The sequence below is a fragment of the Clarias gariepinus genome, chromosome 3, assembly GCF_024256425.1.
Source record: "Clarias gariepinus isolate MV-2021 ecotype Netherlands chromosome 3, CGAR_prim_01v2, whole genome shotgun sequence".
NCBI lineage: Eukaryota > Metazoa > Chordata > Actinopteri > Siluriformes > Clariidae > Clarias > Clarias gariepinus.
The window spans coordinates 33,869,949-33,886,900 of record NC_071102.1 but is presented as its reverse complement, the minus strand read 5'-3'; the positions used below and the strand labels follow the sequence as shown (position 1 = coordinate 33,886,900).

General features: G+C 39.2%; 1 protein-coding gene across 1 annotated transcript in view; it reads right to left on the bottom strand.

Moving 5' to 3' along the window:
* Positions 1-6,674: 6,674 nt before the first annotated feature.
* gcgra (glucagon receptor a) overlaps positions 6,675-16,952 on the bottom strand; it is a 67,666-nt gene continuing 57,388 nt past the window's right edge. Inside the window, exons 9-14 of the mRNA XM_053491831.1 lie at positions 16,299-16,359; positions 12,519-12,588; positions 11,670-11,758; positions 11,419-11,566; positions 9,750-9,791; positions 6,675-7,697 (exon numbers count right to left, since the gene is read on the bottom strand). Coding sequence (XP_053347806.1) covers positions 7,359-7,697; positions 9,750-9,791; positions 11,419-11,566; positions 11,670-11,758; positions 12,519-12,588; positions 16,299-16,359 — 749 coding nt within the window. The 3' untranslated portion in view covers positions 6,675-7,358. The remainder of the gene's footprint in view (positions 7,698-9,749; positions 9,792-11,418; positions 11,567-11,669; positions 11,759-12,518; positions 12,589-16,298; positions 16,360-16,952) is intronic.

Genomic DNA, 16,952 nt, shown 5'->3' with positions numbered 1-16,952 from the left:
GTCCTGCTCCCAGCCTGTCGGATGTGTTGCACTGCAGTTGAAGGGGATCTTATTTGTCCCATGATACTGCTCTTTCCTGTCCAAGTTCTCATCTGATGTGACAGCTTCTAAGAACTTCTTCTACATGGGAAAGCCCGATGTCTATGCACATGTACTGTAATCCACACAACATGGATTTCTTCATTTCCTTCCATATCCTTCCTGACTGCTGATGACGTTGAAGGGAAGATTGGAAAAAAGATCCAGCAGTCTTGTCCTCCTGCCCCTCTTGCTACAGAATAAGTTCAGGATTCCACTTTTCTTTCTTTGATTTGTTCTTCTCTTCTGTTAACATAAAAGATTCTGCAGATTATCTTGTCCTGCAAACCAACCACATCACCTCACAAGAGCTTCTTTCCTTCATCTCTTCTATCATTAATGGCTCTATAACTGTATCTTGCCATGTACCAACATTTATGATAGCTTGATTTCCATTAAGGAGACCCACATTCTGATATCTCAGCAACTATTGGACAGTATTGATTCTCTTTTATCTTTCTAAAATCCACAAGCACTTTGTCTACAATTAACTATCTTACCTGTATAATCTCCAACCTTCTCAGTTTAGCTTTCCTACCAGTCATGTCTTGACTGAGACACTTTATACTGGTAAGGGTGACAAAATACTTGCTTTTAGCTATGTGCATGTGCACACATGATGGCTGTCTCGTGTATCTTGCATTCATTTGATATGTAGCTTGTGCAATCCTCAGAAATGATAGGGGTGGTGTATTCATCAAGCACGTCAAAAATGGTGAAATGTTTCAGACAGACATTGTGCTACCAGGTCCGCAATTTCTCCCAATGATGTATCATTACCGTCGTACACTGACAAATATGCATGTCGAAATAGGTGTTGGGAGATAAGCACTATCTAGCTCCTCGAGTGTCTTTATGTTTGCAAAATTGTCTGATTGAATTCTCCAGTGTGCTCCCTACTGTAATCTTCCAGTAACATGCATAGTAAATGGGCAAATATGTAAACAAAAATGCTGATTACATTGCCTGTTGATTAATGGTTTAACAGTCCCAAGTCAGCTCAACTGCCATCAGTTTTTGACTTTTCAGCAGCCTTTAACAATCAATTTCATGTCTCTTTTGTCTATCCTTCTATGCTGTGGATTACCTGACATACTATTGCATGACAATGGTTTGAGTCTTGCCTGGAGAAACCGTTATATGACATGAACCAACACGCAGATCATCCACATTTAATCCATGAAGATTTTCCACTGGTGTCCCACAAGGTTATGTGCTGTGCTTTTTTTGTTTTCCCTCTATACGACTATAGAACTTTCTTTCTTGCATCACATCACTAAACTTAATCAGTCATGCATTTTGTTTCTACATTAGCAGAATCTGGTCATTTCACGATTGGACCAATGGACCTTGCTTCTGGCATGTCAATCTCTGTACATCTCTCCAACATATTCATAAAGAAACTGCATAGCATGTTTTTAACCTTCTCTGACATTCACCCATTTCTATGCTTTACAAGTCACTTTTAGAAGTTGCTTGCATCAGACTTGCCTGAATTCAAATAAAAAAAATAAAATAAAACAGAACCCACCTACCTCAAAACATCCTGTTTCTCACATGCTCCCTTCAAGCCTCTATCACTACTCCATTTGACCAAAAATCCCTCAGGATAAAAGAAAGACATGCATTAAGGGTTTTCTGTCTGGCACCCAGGTGATAAAATAAAGCCTCAGAAACTCTCTGATAAGTCAAAGACCTACCTCTTTGGGTTGAAATCTGGTGCTGGCTGTATACTGTAGAAGCCTATGGTACTGTATGTTAATGTAGATCATTTTTATTCTTAGCAGATCATTCAGTGAGAGCTGATGCCCTGTGAACGGGGGCAGAGTCATCTGTAAAAGGATAGGAAAGCTTTAAAAATAATAAATCAGAAGAACTCTGCATTGATTTGTGGTAAAGCTTCCCATTAGAAGAACAAGAGGAGCAATTTGTGCAAACAAAAAAACGTCACTTTTTCCCCCAAGTATTGATGAAGCCTAAATGTACAGCCCACTTTAACATGTAGCTGTGTTGCTTTGCACCTCCGTGGTCTGGGTTCGATTCCCGCCTCAGGTCTGTGTATGCATGAAGTTTGCATGTTGTCCCAGTGCATGTTGGGTTTCCTCTGGATACTCCAGTTTTCTTAAATAGTCCAAAGACATGCAGATTAGGCTAATTGGCGTTCCCAAATGCCCGCAGTGTGTGAATGTGCATGTGAATGTTGACTGGAGGCCACGATCATAAAAAAGTAACTAAATATAATGGTCATTAGCAAAGCAAGATTCTTAGATGCATTTTTGAATTGCTACTTCCTTTCAAGCTTTTTCTCTTTATCATCTCTTCTGTTAATCCAAATCAAACAGTACAGTGAATGGGACCCAATTGCAGGTACGAGTGAATGTTGTGAGTATGGAACTGAAAAAAACATTGCACTACAGGAAGGCTCCTAGAAATCTTTCAAGCTAATTCTGGATTTGTCACTAAGAATTGTGAAGACTGTACTGTTCTGTACTCAGGTCACACTTTTTGCTCTGTTGGGTTGTTGTTGAAACTGCGGCTATGTATCAGAAATTAGTTTTCACCTACCGCTTTGTCACTTGGGCGAATGTATGGTAATACAGTCATTGAGTTTTCTATTCATTTGTCATCTGCCTGTAATTGAAATTCTGTAATACAGCCTCTGGTGTGAATAAAAGTCACATCAGTATATTCAGATTATGGAGGGAGTTCAAAGTCCTGGAGTTAAAGACACCATATGTACAGTATAATATATTCCCTCTCATGCGCTGCTCTGTCTCATGTTTTTTTTTTTTTTCAGAAACATGCTAAATTAGTTGGAACTAAATAGGAATTTTATCCATTGCTCTTTTTTTTCTGGAGGGAACATTATTTTTGTATTTTATTGATCTATTTATTATTATTATTATTATTATTATTATATCTTTATTTAAAATATATTATATTATTATGTAATATAAACTGTATCTCTCTCTCTCTCTCTCTCTCTCCATCCATCCATCCATCCATCTATCTATCTATCTATCTATATATATATATATATATATATATATATATATATATACTGCACTTCCCAAGTTGCTGTTAAAGGTTTATTATATACTTCAGACTTGACTTAAGGATACAACTGAATCATTTCTCAGATGCAAAGGAAAGAAAAAGAAATCTTTAATGTTGAGTAGATCACAAGAAATTAGCTATTTCTGAACATGTCTAACACCTAGACTAAAATCGCACATGCCCTTGTGGAGGCCCACGCAGGTACAAAATACTCCACATGCATTGTGCATACAACAGATACAGACTTAGACACATGAAAAAAAAGAGGCATATTACATTTCAAGCAGGATGTACAAATATTAACATTTTTTTAGCTATTATAAATTAACATTGTGCAAACAGCCACCCCAGAGTCATTATCCGCATGCCTGTCTTCACCCTTGTCATCATCCCGGACTTTGCGAGTTTCAATGTAGACACAGAGTAACAGATTTTCTGTACTGATACTATGTTTATATGGCTGCACTAATGAATCTGGTCTGCATATGCATCTTCCCTGTCCCTGATAACAAAAGTTTTGATCAAGTTGATATAGTTTGTTCAAAGTGTAAATTTCTATTGAGCTTTCATGACTTCCAGATTCATAGACAGACTTAAATGTATTTATTTTTTTAATAAGTGACACTAACCACCTTACATGGTGTACTAATAAGTGAGACAGTGGAGAAATAAATCACAGACAAATCTGATCTGGCATGATGCCCTGTTTTGGCATTGAGTCCAAGCCTTTCTGAACTTTTTAGACTCTATTTGTTTATTCTGTGTTTAACTAAGATCAGGCTATTTTTACTTGATGGTCACAGGGCGCAAGTCCTTGGAGGGAAACACATGCAGTTGGCTTGCTGTAATGTTTCACGGGAATGCATTAACATAACAATGCGTCAAGGGTTTCTGCTAATCCAGACTGGACCCCTTGTAAATGTGTTATAGGGTAATCAGAATCTAGCGTTTGATATAGCGTGTGTTCATGTGCAGGGATTTTTTTTTTGTGCAATTATTAAAGCTTATTAAAAGGAACAGATAAACTAAATGCATATAATTTGACCATCAAATTTAATGGACATTAGTATTGTTTAGGGCTTTCAATAGTTTATCAGTAATAAACACAAATCGGATGAGATTAATTCATAGAAATTATATATTTATTTTATACATTGATCCTTTATCTAAACACTCTAGTTTTTTGGTTTTACTTAGTCAACACACAGCAGTAAGATTGCTTTAGGCTGCTTTCACACTTTGCTGGTTTTATTCTACTGGCATGCAATCCTGTGAAATCTGTGAGGAAAGCGCTGACAGCAGTGTTGCTCTTGTCATATCTTTACAGCATAGTGAATTTTTTTTCACATATCGCAGTTAGTGGGCTGGGGTCAGAGTGTAGGGTCATTCAGGAAACAGCACCCCCTAAAGGTTAACAACTTTGCTCAAGGGCTCAACAGTGGCAGCTTGGAGGTACTGGGGCTTGAACACGTGACCTTCTGATCGGAAACCCAGAGTCTTAACCCTTCAAGCAACCCCTGCCCAGACACAGTACAAAGACTCAAACCAGTGATGGTACGCAATAGTACCCATGGCACTAACCATTACATCACTACAAGACTAAGGAGGAATAATAAGAAAAACAAACATTGTGGCTAAAAAAATATGATCTTCTTAGCTAGAGCTGTGAAACACTGTTAATTTGATTGAATAGCACTACTGTTTATTGTGTAAACTTTTTCAAGCAGCTACTGTACATGTGTTGAAGGTTATGTATTAAAACCTAAAACAAGATTTTAATAAACACCTTTTGCTCCAGTCCCCAAGGTGGCAATAATGAACCGAACTGCGCACAAACTCAAAAGAAGAAGCAATGCTCTTGAAAAATGTAAGTATTTTCAGCAAAAGGAAATGGATTGTATTTTCTGTGGCATATTTTAAATAAAATTTACATTTTCGGTCATTTGACATTTGTACATTTAGCTAAATCATTTTAAAAGTGTAAATCAATTTTAAATCAAGACCTGACACATTGATTAATTTAAATGGATATATTAACAAAAGATCAATTGTACAGCATAATCAATTAAACCTCCAAGCCCTACTGGGAGATAAAAAAAATTTATAAAGACAAAATAAATGTTTCAGCATAAATAAAAACAACATTGCATGTATGTTTAGTGAGCTGATGATATGTAACATGAGGTGTCACTTAAGTAAGGTCTTGACTTTCTGGCTTTAAAGATATAGTGTCTAAAAGCACCCCTTTATTCCCAATCTTTATTTTATATATCACTAATTGTTAACTATTACAAATGTATTCAGAATAATAAAATTAATCTAAAATTGCAGGCCATGCCAGTTGATGTAATTTCTTGTTAGCATTGTTAACAGTGTCGATGGTGAAAATTAATGCTAAATAAGCTATTTCTTTTCACAAAAAAAAAAAAAAAAAGATCTGGCCAAGTGTGAAAGCAGCCTTATGGTTCATGTGTTAACTTCTAATTAGTAATTTTCTGCAAAGCTGGAGTTACTACTCTATGTGGTGGTTCGGTTTACATGGAAAAAGATGGCAATCTAAGTTTGCCCTCATTTATGCACAAAATACACAGAATAAGCTGCCATGTTTTCTTCTGGAAAACAAAAATTCGACCCACGTTGCAATATGGTGAGTAGGAGGTCTGTAATGACTGAGGTCATAGATTACAGCTCAAAACAATGCTGAAGCGAGTACTGGTATGTTGAGCTGTTGTGACTTTGTTATTCTCTCTGGTTCAAATCCAATCAAGAAATACTGTAAAATGCACACAGCCCTAAATAATCTACAGTACTATCCAAAAGTCTAGACTCCCCCTCATTTCTTCATATTTTGCTTCCAAAGAGCCAGTCTTTCTTGTATTTTTAATGTAGACTTCAGGAATAAATTATACAGACTTGCTGAGGGACTTTTTTGTTGCTCATTTTTAGTCCAGTCCCCGTACCTGACCAGTTTCCAAGGAATATTTTTTGTTTGGTATGCCACATAGTGACCACTCAGGCATAAAAAACACAATGAGAAACAGGTGCAGATGGCAAATGATCAGGCCAGTGATTAGTATACTGGTGATGCTGGATGCTGAGAAACAAATGAGAGGGGAAATGAGGTTGCTGCTGAGGTTGTTATAAATGACAGATTTTTAAATAGTCTCTTTAGGCACTTTGCAGCCTGTCACATTTCCTCCCATTTCTTTCCACATCAGTTCATTTAATTAAATATAAAGAAATTAAGGAGGCGTCAAGACTTTTGCGTAGTACCGTATATATTTACAATTAATAATTGATTACCAATCTTTCTGGTCATATTAAAAGCGTTAGTCTTGTAAGTAATATGAACTCGCAACAATGTTGATTAACGTTATCCGGAGGTGACGGAGGACAAATCATGTAAGGTTAATTTTTTGGAGGGGGACGGGGATTTTTTTCTCATATCTAAGGGAGAAAAGGCACACCTTCCGAACTGCCCGATAAGATCGTGCACTAATCTTTTGTCTGTCTGAGACCTTATTAAAAATAAAAATAAAATCAGCAATAACTAAACCTGACAAGTTATACAAATACAAAAAAGGGCCTTTTATTTTCCAAGACAACATTAATATTAAGATAAAACTAGACATTTGATTTTTATGTTCTTGGTCACAGATGATTTCTTTCCTTAGACACTTAGGAATCTTTCACGGTCTGCTTTTTAAAACCACTGTACTTCCTGAATGGATCCTGAAACACAATTGGAGAGCCTGCATGAGTATTTTCTCTCCTACCTTCACACAAATAATTCGTTATCCACAGTCACCCGAAATGTCGATGGTTTACATGTCCAGGTTTGTGTCCATTTGAGGTTCATGTTGTAAGTTTCATTGAGTTTTTTTTTTCTTTTCTTTTTTTTTACAGCATGTCTTCCTTTAGGTCCGTGTGCTGAATATACACAGTGCTGTGGTGACGTGGTGTGTGGACATGTTATAACCAAACACAGAATTTTTCACATGAGATGGACAGCTCAGACGAGCGCAGAGCGATCACTGACGTGCTCAAACACTGTTCCACATGAAACACACACACATACACATTAGACCCATCCTGGTGCTGCTCGCTTGGATTTTGGACTCGTACCTGTGAGTGTGTGAGAACATAGTGGGACCATCGCTGACTAACACACACTCACACATATACACACAGACATGTATATGCTTGCATGTGTTCTCACATGTTCACATGTTGCTCTCGATGCTCCCTCGTGGGTCCTGATTGCACACCATCGGTTCTTCGGCTGCCGTGCTGTTGGTGGAGCTGGTGCCGTCCGGTGACCTGGTGGTGAAGTGCAGACGGTCCGCGCCGTTATGGCAGCTGAGTGTGAGCAGCTGCTTTTCTTCGGCGCTGCAGACGTCCATACTTGAGCATGTGACGTCTGGTAGCCTCTTCATGCTGGATGCCGCTTGGACGTGCTTGTTGCTGGTCATCTGAGCCGTGTTGCTATAGGTGTGACGGTAGTCATTGTCTATGTCCTTTCCTTTCCAGCGCTTCCAGAACTTCATGATCTCAGACTGTACCTGGAGGAGAAAAAGTCAGAATAACAGAATCTTACAAAAGAGAAGTTTTAATATTAGCATAGCATCCCTATGTATCAACATTGCTGATCAAACCAAAATTATTTGCACCTCTAACCATCATATTTGTATGATCATTGTATAAACATCTTGTTCCAGATTTAGTCAACAATTTGCTGCTATAATGAGCTCCACTTTATATCTGAGAAGATTGTGGAACATGGTTCTGGGGATTTGTGTTTGTTCAAACATCCTACAAGATCACTAGTTAGCTCAGACGCTGATGTTGGGAGGTCGAGGGGGCTTGAGTTCCAGTTCATCCCAAAGGTGTTCGATGGGGGTGGCACGGTGGCTTAGTGGTTAGCACTGTTGCCTTGCACCTCCAGGGTCTGGGTTCGATTCCCGCCTCAGGGTCTGTGTGCATGGAGTTTGCATGTTCTCCCCATGCTTGGTGGAATTCCTCTGGGTACTCCAGTTTTCTCCTACAAATTAGGGTAATTGACATTCGCAAATTACCGGTAGTGTCTGAATGAGGGTGTGTGCCCTGTGTTGGATTGGCAACCATCCACTGTGTACCCTAAGTCTCCTGGGATAAGCTCAAGAATAAAGTGAGTGAGTAAGTGTTCAGTGGGGCTGAGTTCAGTCAGACCCCTGTGCAGGACACTCAAGATCTTCCACTCCAATATTAACATTTCAACACACCATGTCTTCATGGAGCTGGCTTTATGCACAGGTGCATCGTCATGCTGGAACAGGCTTGGGGTTTCTTAGTAGAAAGAAATGTGCAATCATACAGCATACAAGACATTTAAAACAAAACTGTACTTTCCAACACTTGTGGCAACATTTTCTGAAGAAACACCGCGAATGCAGTGCTAGAATGAATGACCTGTGTATGTGTTTCCAATAAGACGCCGCTGCCAACCAGTATATGATCTGACCTGCCCATACAGTTCTGATAATGCAGAAAATAGTTTTAATCGTTTAAAAAATATATATTTTATGAGGGTTTATATGTTCATGTTAAACTGGAACTTGATATTTAAAGAAATTTACTCATGAATGAAGGTGTAAAAGCAATTGACATTTACAAAAGACTTAATGGAAGCACAGATGAGACTCTTAGCTGCATGAAATCATTTAAACAGTGCAAGCGTTTTAAGGAAGGCTGTACATCCATGGCTGACTGATTTCAGACCCACTGTTCACAGTCATTTCTGTGATCATTCAGTAAGTGGAACACCTGATCCTTGAAAATCAACAGATAACTTGTCGCCAACTTGCGGAAGAGACGCATCTGTCTGTGGGAACTGTACACACACACATCATTCACCAACACCCTTGCACATTACAGGAACTTGGCTGGGACGTGTTGCCACATCCCCGTACAGTCCTGACCTCGCTCCAAGCCATTTACACATGTTTGGGCCATTAGAGGAGTTTCTGGTAGGCAAGTGTTTTAGACGTGTGATCATGGCTCTGGAATACAGAAAGAACTTTCTACCGTGATGGTATCCAAGCACTAGTGAAACGCTCGGATAAGTGCCTTTGCATAGCAGGGGATTATATAGAGAAATAAAGGGAGTTTTTACTCTTAGAACTGTGCTCTGTTACTCTACGCAATCAAAAGTCCCGCTTTGACCTGAATGCACCTCAATTTAAGCAAATCTTATAGAGAAATAAAGGTTTCTACACTCATAACTGTTCTTTTAGTCCCGCTTGGACTTGAACGCCACTCGTAGTAATGATAAAATTATAGATACCATCTAGTTTTACAAAGATACTGGATAGTATCTATCACATGAAAGTATTACAAACAAAAACGCCACCATGTACACTTTCTCCTTTAGATCACATTTCTAACAAATTTCGGTCAATCTTGTCCATCTGTCAGCGCATGCGTGTAAATAAGAAAAGAAAAAGCAGCAGTTTGAAAAGGTGTCTTTGGATGACCTCATGTGTCTCACATGGAGGAAGTGTTCTCCCTGCCTGGTGAAAATGATCAAATTGAGAGACAGTGTGGATAAAAAAGTAACGTGATAGTGTTTAGCTTACCTCTTTGTTGACAAAGCAGTAGAGGATGGCCACCAGCAGCCCCTGTAAACATGACACACGGACTGTAAGCAGATCTGCTATACACACCAACACCCACAACAAAAGACAAAACAGATCTATAAGAGAGCACCTCTTTTTTTGGACTCTCTCATCTGCTTTGTTAAACAAGCATAATGCTTAATTAAACCGATTCTCCAGACTCGATGATGTGTATTGACGCATCTGATAGCTGTGTTTCACAGTCAGTGTATCACAAAGTGACTCAGCATGACTGTGACGCCTCTCCTTTCCCTGCATTTATCTCTGCTTGTAAAGTTTACAGTTCAGTATTAAAGACTTCACTAATATTGTCACTAATTCACTAATATTGCTGGTTGGGGGGAGGGGGGGTATTTGATGGGGGGAGTGCTTTTAATCTTGCCGCCATGTATTGACATATATATATTGTACAAGTTCTCCCACTTCAAAAGAGGAGGCCTGTAATTTTGATCATAGGTATACCTCAAAATAAGAAAAAAAATCCAGAAAATTACATTGTAGGTTTTTAAAAATAAATTAATTGGTAAATTCCTCTGTAAAATAAATATTTGGTCACCTACAAACAAGCACAGGGTCTCACAGACCTGTAACTTTTTCTTTAAGAGGCTCCTCTGTCCTTCACTTATTACCTGTATTAATGGCATCTGTTTGAACATATCAGTATAAAAGACACGTGTCCACAACCTAAGACAGTCACACTCCAAACTTCACTACTGCCAAGACCAAAGAGCTGTCAAAGGCCACCAGAAACAAAATTGTAGACCTGCACCAGGCTGGGCAGACTGCATCTGCAACAGGTAAGCTTCATCTTGCTATCACTAAGGTTTCCTGCTTTGTGAAGTAACACAAGTACAATCAAAGAAATTAAGGCCAAATTCCACAACCCTTGTTCCGTGCAAAAATGCCTAAAAACGTTACATTTGTACTAAATGCACTGTAACTCAAAAATATACCAACTTGATTTCACTCAGTGGGACTTAAGAAGCATCATATGAATCTTAGCTCTGGATAAGAGCGTCTGCCAAATGACTAAATGTAAATGTCTGCCAAATGACTAAATGTTGTAGAACTTGGCCCAGACTACCGATTACATTGCCCTTGGGTTCCTGGTGACAAACATCACAGTCCAGAGCATGAAAAACGTCCATGACTTGCATTAATGCACTTGTACACACCTTAATTTTAATTTATCTTATTTTAATTTGTAAAGCTGCTTTGAGGCAATGACCACTGTTAAAAGCGCTTATATAAATAAAATTGAATTGAATTTAAGAAAGCCTTGAAAAAACAATCTCTTTAAGCAGATAAAACTCGTATCTACTGTGCCAGTGTGACGCCCACACACAAATGGATTCCTGTCATTTTTGTGTATTGCACCAGAAAAGGAAACTGGCTGTAGTCAGGGAGTGACTTGAGAATGAACAAAGCATCTTCCTAGTGAAGTACTATTACACAAATGAGACACATTTATCTATTTAATGAGTGTTCGAGAAATACTGAAAAGTCGAGAAATACTGCAACTCTAAAAATAAGCAAACAAAATACAATTAGATCTGAACCCAGGTTCAGATTGTGTACTAACTATCCAGTATACGATGTTGGAATGCGTTCAAAGAAATTCCTGTGTCACCTGCACGGAGTTGAAGACGAGGTCGATGAACATCTTCGTGAGCCGCAGGGTGACGGCTCCATTTGACGTAGACTCGTCGGTGATGAAGGAAAACAGGACCAGATGGCTCCCGAGCAGAGGGATGAGGGTAAGTGTGGACTTTGCGAGTCTAAACGAAAAAGCAAAGCAAACAGGGTTGTAGACAGTAACAATTAGCAAGGAAAAGTTAAAGATATTAATTAAGAAATTTCTTGTATTAGCTAAACACCCACCGGAACTTGTAGTCAGTGTATCTCATTTGGTGAGCCCTCAGCTTGGACACGAGGATGTTAATGATGCGTATGAAGATAAAGAAATTGATCTGAGTGAAGGAGAAAGCAGAGACGAGGTTAAACATCTCCAGGGTCTGCTTACTAACATTATGTCATGTTAAAATGAGACAACCGTGACATACTGTATGTTTGCTCAGACAGCGTGTGCACTCGGTCACCCATGGCCAGCTGCAGGAACACGACGTGAGCATCGCTAACAGTGCGTTAAATAATGTCTGAAATGAGCGCAAATTGTTTTCTACCTTGAACCCTGAACCACAGCAACTCTGAGACCCGAAGACGGGTTAGCTAACCCTCACACTCTCCAGGCAAGATATTGTTTGAATACTAAAAAATCTTAGCACAAGGAGCGCATAACTAGCAGCAGACAGCCTTAAATAACACAAACACCCCTGACTGATTAATACTAAGTAAGTTACCCATTCAAGTATGAGTATCAAGTACCATGACCATGTGCTCGCCCTCACACTCGATCCAGGAAAAAAAACCCTGTATTGATGCGTCCCTAATAACAGCAATCAGTGAACAGATTAAAGGTAATGGGTTAAGTGCTGCCGGGTCGAAAGTATTCCATTAAACAATTTCATGCAATTTCTCTTTCCAAAACCTCAATCAATACAGGACTCCATAATCACACGCTTCCTGTGTAACCCTTTATGTTCATGCTCAGCCCACAGAGGTGTTTAGCCCTCACACGATAATCGTGTTTAAGCCAGACAGTTTGATCTTCTCAGTAAGTTGAAGGACTATGATTGCTAGAATGGACTGTAAGCACAGAGAGACTCTCACCAGCACTGCCAGTAGGATCGGGGAACGAATAATCCACCAGAAGCCCATGTTTGTGTTCTGCTCCCAGCAACTGAGGACAGAAAAACACACATTACATATACTGTGGATTACACACAGAAAATATACTGACACCGTTTAAGAGATGTAATGTTAAAATGTGTAAAATTTGCGGGCTGTTCAAGTCAAAGCAGGACTTTTGATTGTGCAGAATAACAGAACACAGTTACCGTATGGGAGTAAAAACTCTCTTTATTTCTCGATATAATCCGCTGCTAAACTAATGCACTTATTCCAGCGTTTCGCTAGTGCTTAGATACCATCAAGGTTTTCTCTGTAGCCATGATTAGACTCCCTGCGTCACAACTGGAACTCTGGCCTCCCAGGAACTCCTTTAATGTCCCAAACATGTGGAAATGGCTTAGAGTGAGGTCAGGACTATCCTGGGGATGTGGCGAGCCCCTGCCACCCGAGCTCCTGTAATGTGTAAGTAGTGTTGGTGAATGATTTTGTGTAGATGCGACTCTTTCGCAAGTTAGCGACAAGTTATCGTTGACTTTTAAGGATCAGATGTTCCAATCGCTAAATGTTCACAGAAATGACTGCATTGGGCTCCGAGCCCCCTTGGCCAAGATCGTCATTCACAGACATAAGGCCTTCTTTAAAACGTTTGTAATATTTTACTGCAGCCAAGAGTCTCATCACTGTACTGTGCTTATAGTCAAGTATACTGTAAATGTCAATCCATAAATTTTAACCATTCATTCACGAGAAATTTCATTACAAGTCCCGGTTTAATTTAAATGCTCTTCAACAAGACAATAATATTTCTAATTTAATAATCGATTTTTTTACTTTTTGATATCGTCCTGCTAAATAGTTCCTGACTTGCACTGATAAGTCAATAGTTGATGTGTTTAGGTTTAGATGCTCCTCACATTCACAGTGCAGTACTGCAGCCTTATGGATCCAGGCTCCACTACGGTCGACTGATAGGCAGTACAGCCCTGCTTTTGCATGCTCTCCTCCCCTTCTCCCTCTGGGTTTATCCTTGGCTCTCATGTTTCCTTCCACCTCCAAAAACATGCATGACTATTGTAACTTGCCTCCAGGTATAAATTTTTTTAATACATGGTGTCCTGTGATGAACCGGTATCCCATCCAGCCTGCTTGCGCTCAGCGTTCCGGCTTTACAGTGACCCTGACCAGGGTAAGAACACTAAGAAAACTGATTGAGGCAGAGCACTCAGTTGCTCAGATATGAACAAGAATTAACCAAAATCACTAATCAGTGTTAATGATGATGTCCAGAGCTCAGGATGGGAGTTGGGACACTGAAGCTCCCAATGTACCATCATGCTGCGTACAATTACGCTACCACTTAGTTTATGTAATATTTTTAGAAGTAGCCATGAAAATTAGTCATGCTTAGTCAGTTTGAGCTGTTGCAGGTACCATGCCTGTGGACAAGCCCCGTCATCGCTACATAGTTCCTGATAAACAGAGGCTTTGGTGCTGGAACCGAGTTTTGCAGCAAGTATGTAGGACAAAGTAAAGTAAAAAGACGAAAAGTAAATTATTAGCTCATGCTCAATGGAGTGTATCCATGTATATCCTGAGCACAGACTGTATCATTAGAGGTAACTTTGCCAGGATGAAAGTGCACAAGACTTTACAGATAACGGGCTTTAAAAAGACAGACGCAGCTTATATGCCAAAAGATGATCTCAGGCTGGAGTCATCCAGAAGTCCTAAGTGGAGCAGAGGGACAGGATCGTAAGCAGCCGTGAACGCCGGCTCATCCTCATCCTCATGAGAATGGACAGATGGAATGGGCAGGTAAGAGCGAAGAGAATGCACTGTGACATTTAAAGAACTTATGTAACAACTGAACACACTCCAAAAAGAAAGGAGGAAAAAAAATCTTCCAGTGTGCTTGCTTTCGTCTGCATTTTTTATTTTATTCTGACGGACAAGATTTCATTTTTCAGGGCTCCTAAATGTTTTCATTCAAAGACGTACTTCTAATGTTTGAAGATTTCCCTTAACACATTTGCCAGCACTGATTTATTAGTTTAACTCAATAATCAAATGCTTTAAGAAGTATAATTGAACAATACACCTTGATCTTTCTAAACAGAGCACCAGAAGTACCGCAGTACCAATGCAACTGAGTCTGGATCAGTGTCGCTTTTATATTACATCATAAAACACCAGGCAGAGATCCTTATGTATTATTACCAATTAGTAAGCAAAGAGCATCAGCCATGAAGTGTAATTTACTTCCTGAAAGCCGTCCAGAGCGTAAGACTGTGTAATCGAAGAGCTTAGCAGCAAAAACTGTGAGAACCCTCCATGTTTTTTTCCCAGCTAGTGCTTCAAAAGACAAGCAGTTCGTCTGCAGAGCGTCACTGTCACGGCCAGAGCAGTTGCCATGGTGTAGCTCACGTTTCTGTACCTTGTACATCTCTTACGTGCTTGATTGGTTATACAACAGCTGCTTGTGAGGCAGACTGATCACCCTCTGGCTTTGGGCTGCATCCAAAACAGACTCACACTGGATGTTCCTTTTAACACGTATTGAAACTCATGCAGCAGCTCTGAATGTTGATATTATTCGGGGGCAGATTCTGATACACTTTCGGATAATAGAAGGGTTAAATCCTAAACACTGGCAGGTTCTTTGGTTTGTTTTTCCAGACAAAGTTTTATACAATTGTTGCTGTTTTCCAAAAACAGAGGGTTCCTACTGCCTCAAGACATTCCTGACAAAAAAGCATTCCGTTCCAGGTTTACCTCCGACTGTTACAAAGTGCTGACGCTGGACACTCATTAAATAAGACTTTTAAGTATTATTATATAAATTTATATAATTCTAATTGAAATATTACAAATAAGTAAAATAAATTGGGCAGTACTAGTGTTAGTACCCGTTGTTGACGGAAGGTTAAAGCTAAAAATAAGCTGATTAGCTTATTTAAGTTTATAATACTGTAAGCAGTGATATTATTGTTTCAGGTTGAAGCACAAATACTGTACTGTCTGCCTGTCTTTCTGCCTAACTTATTAATACAAAGAACTAAAATTTCGTAAGGTAAATCATCTTACACCTTGTTTAAGTTGAGTATCTTACACCTTGTTTACAATAAGTTGTACTTCTTTCGTTGTCAGCCAGATAAACTTCCTGTTTGGTAGCCGGAAAGTGACTCACAGGTGAGAAATCGAAAAGTAGAAAGATAAAGATAAACTTTGACTCCAGCGCGTTAAAATTTGCAAGGTTGTGGCAGCTTGTAGGTGTATTAAAGTCGCTTCTGTGTCTTCTACATGCTGTCTATACACGGTAAACTATCGCGTTAATTGGCTCTGTTGAGTAATTTGTACAGTATAGCTTCATCCACCTCGAGGGAAAAAGTGCTATATTCATCCAAATAAGCGCTTGATGCTGTGATGTAATCTGGCACATAATTGCTCATAACGTCACTTCCACTAAACATACCATAAATTTCATTTATGGCGCTATTTTAATTTCAGGCAAATATCTAAGTACTGCCAATGTTTCATTAAATTCTGTCATTAATTCTACAGAGAGACAGAATATTTTCAGACTGGTTTTGGGTCCTCCAAAGTATGAAACATAAAGATATCGTTTAAAAAGCAAGTTCTGACCAATTTATAGACAAAACCTTCCTATTATTTATATAGATAATTATGTCACGCTTCATGTACTGTATATATATATATATATATATATATATATATATATATATATATATATAAACTTACCTCTCGTTCTCGTAGGTATATTTTATAACGACCCAGGGTAAAACAAAGATCAGTGGCGCTCCTGTTAAAAAAACAACAACAACAACAACAACACAAAAGACGAATATTATTTTAAGAAATCAGTACTTTGGTTGCTTTTACACTTGGCACAAGTGATTCATATCATACCCAGGTACAATTGTCCCCTCCTGAACTCTCCCACGCTGGCCAGCTTTCAGAATCAATAAAACTGATTCTGAAAGCTGCAGCAGTGGTTCTCAACCCTACTCCTGAATGACCACTGGCCTGCTGGGAAAGGGTCTTCCGGTACCAGGGTTGAGAAGCACTGTATTAGAGTACACTTATATTCCACTTTTCAATACAACAAGCGACAGTCTATACTGCTGCTTGATATCTGGACTTTCCTTCGGAATCCATCCATCCATCCATCCATCCATCCATCCATCCATCCATCCATCCATCTTTGCTTTGAATATGGCGATTACGGCTGGAGAATTTTAGCGTGTAACACTGTTTATTGTCTAACTGGCAACCCAGCCTGTTAGTTAAGAGTGCTGCATTCTGATCGGCAAGTAGTTCCAGCACAAGGACTGCACAGGGAGCAGGAAGGGCACACTATATACTACAGCATGGACCGCAGCAATCGGCAATTCA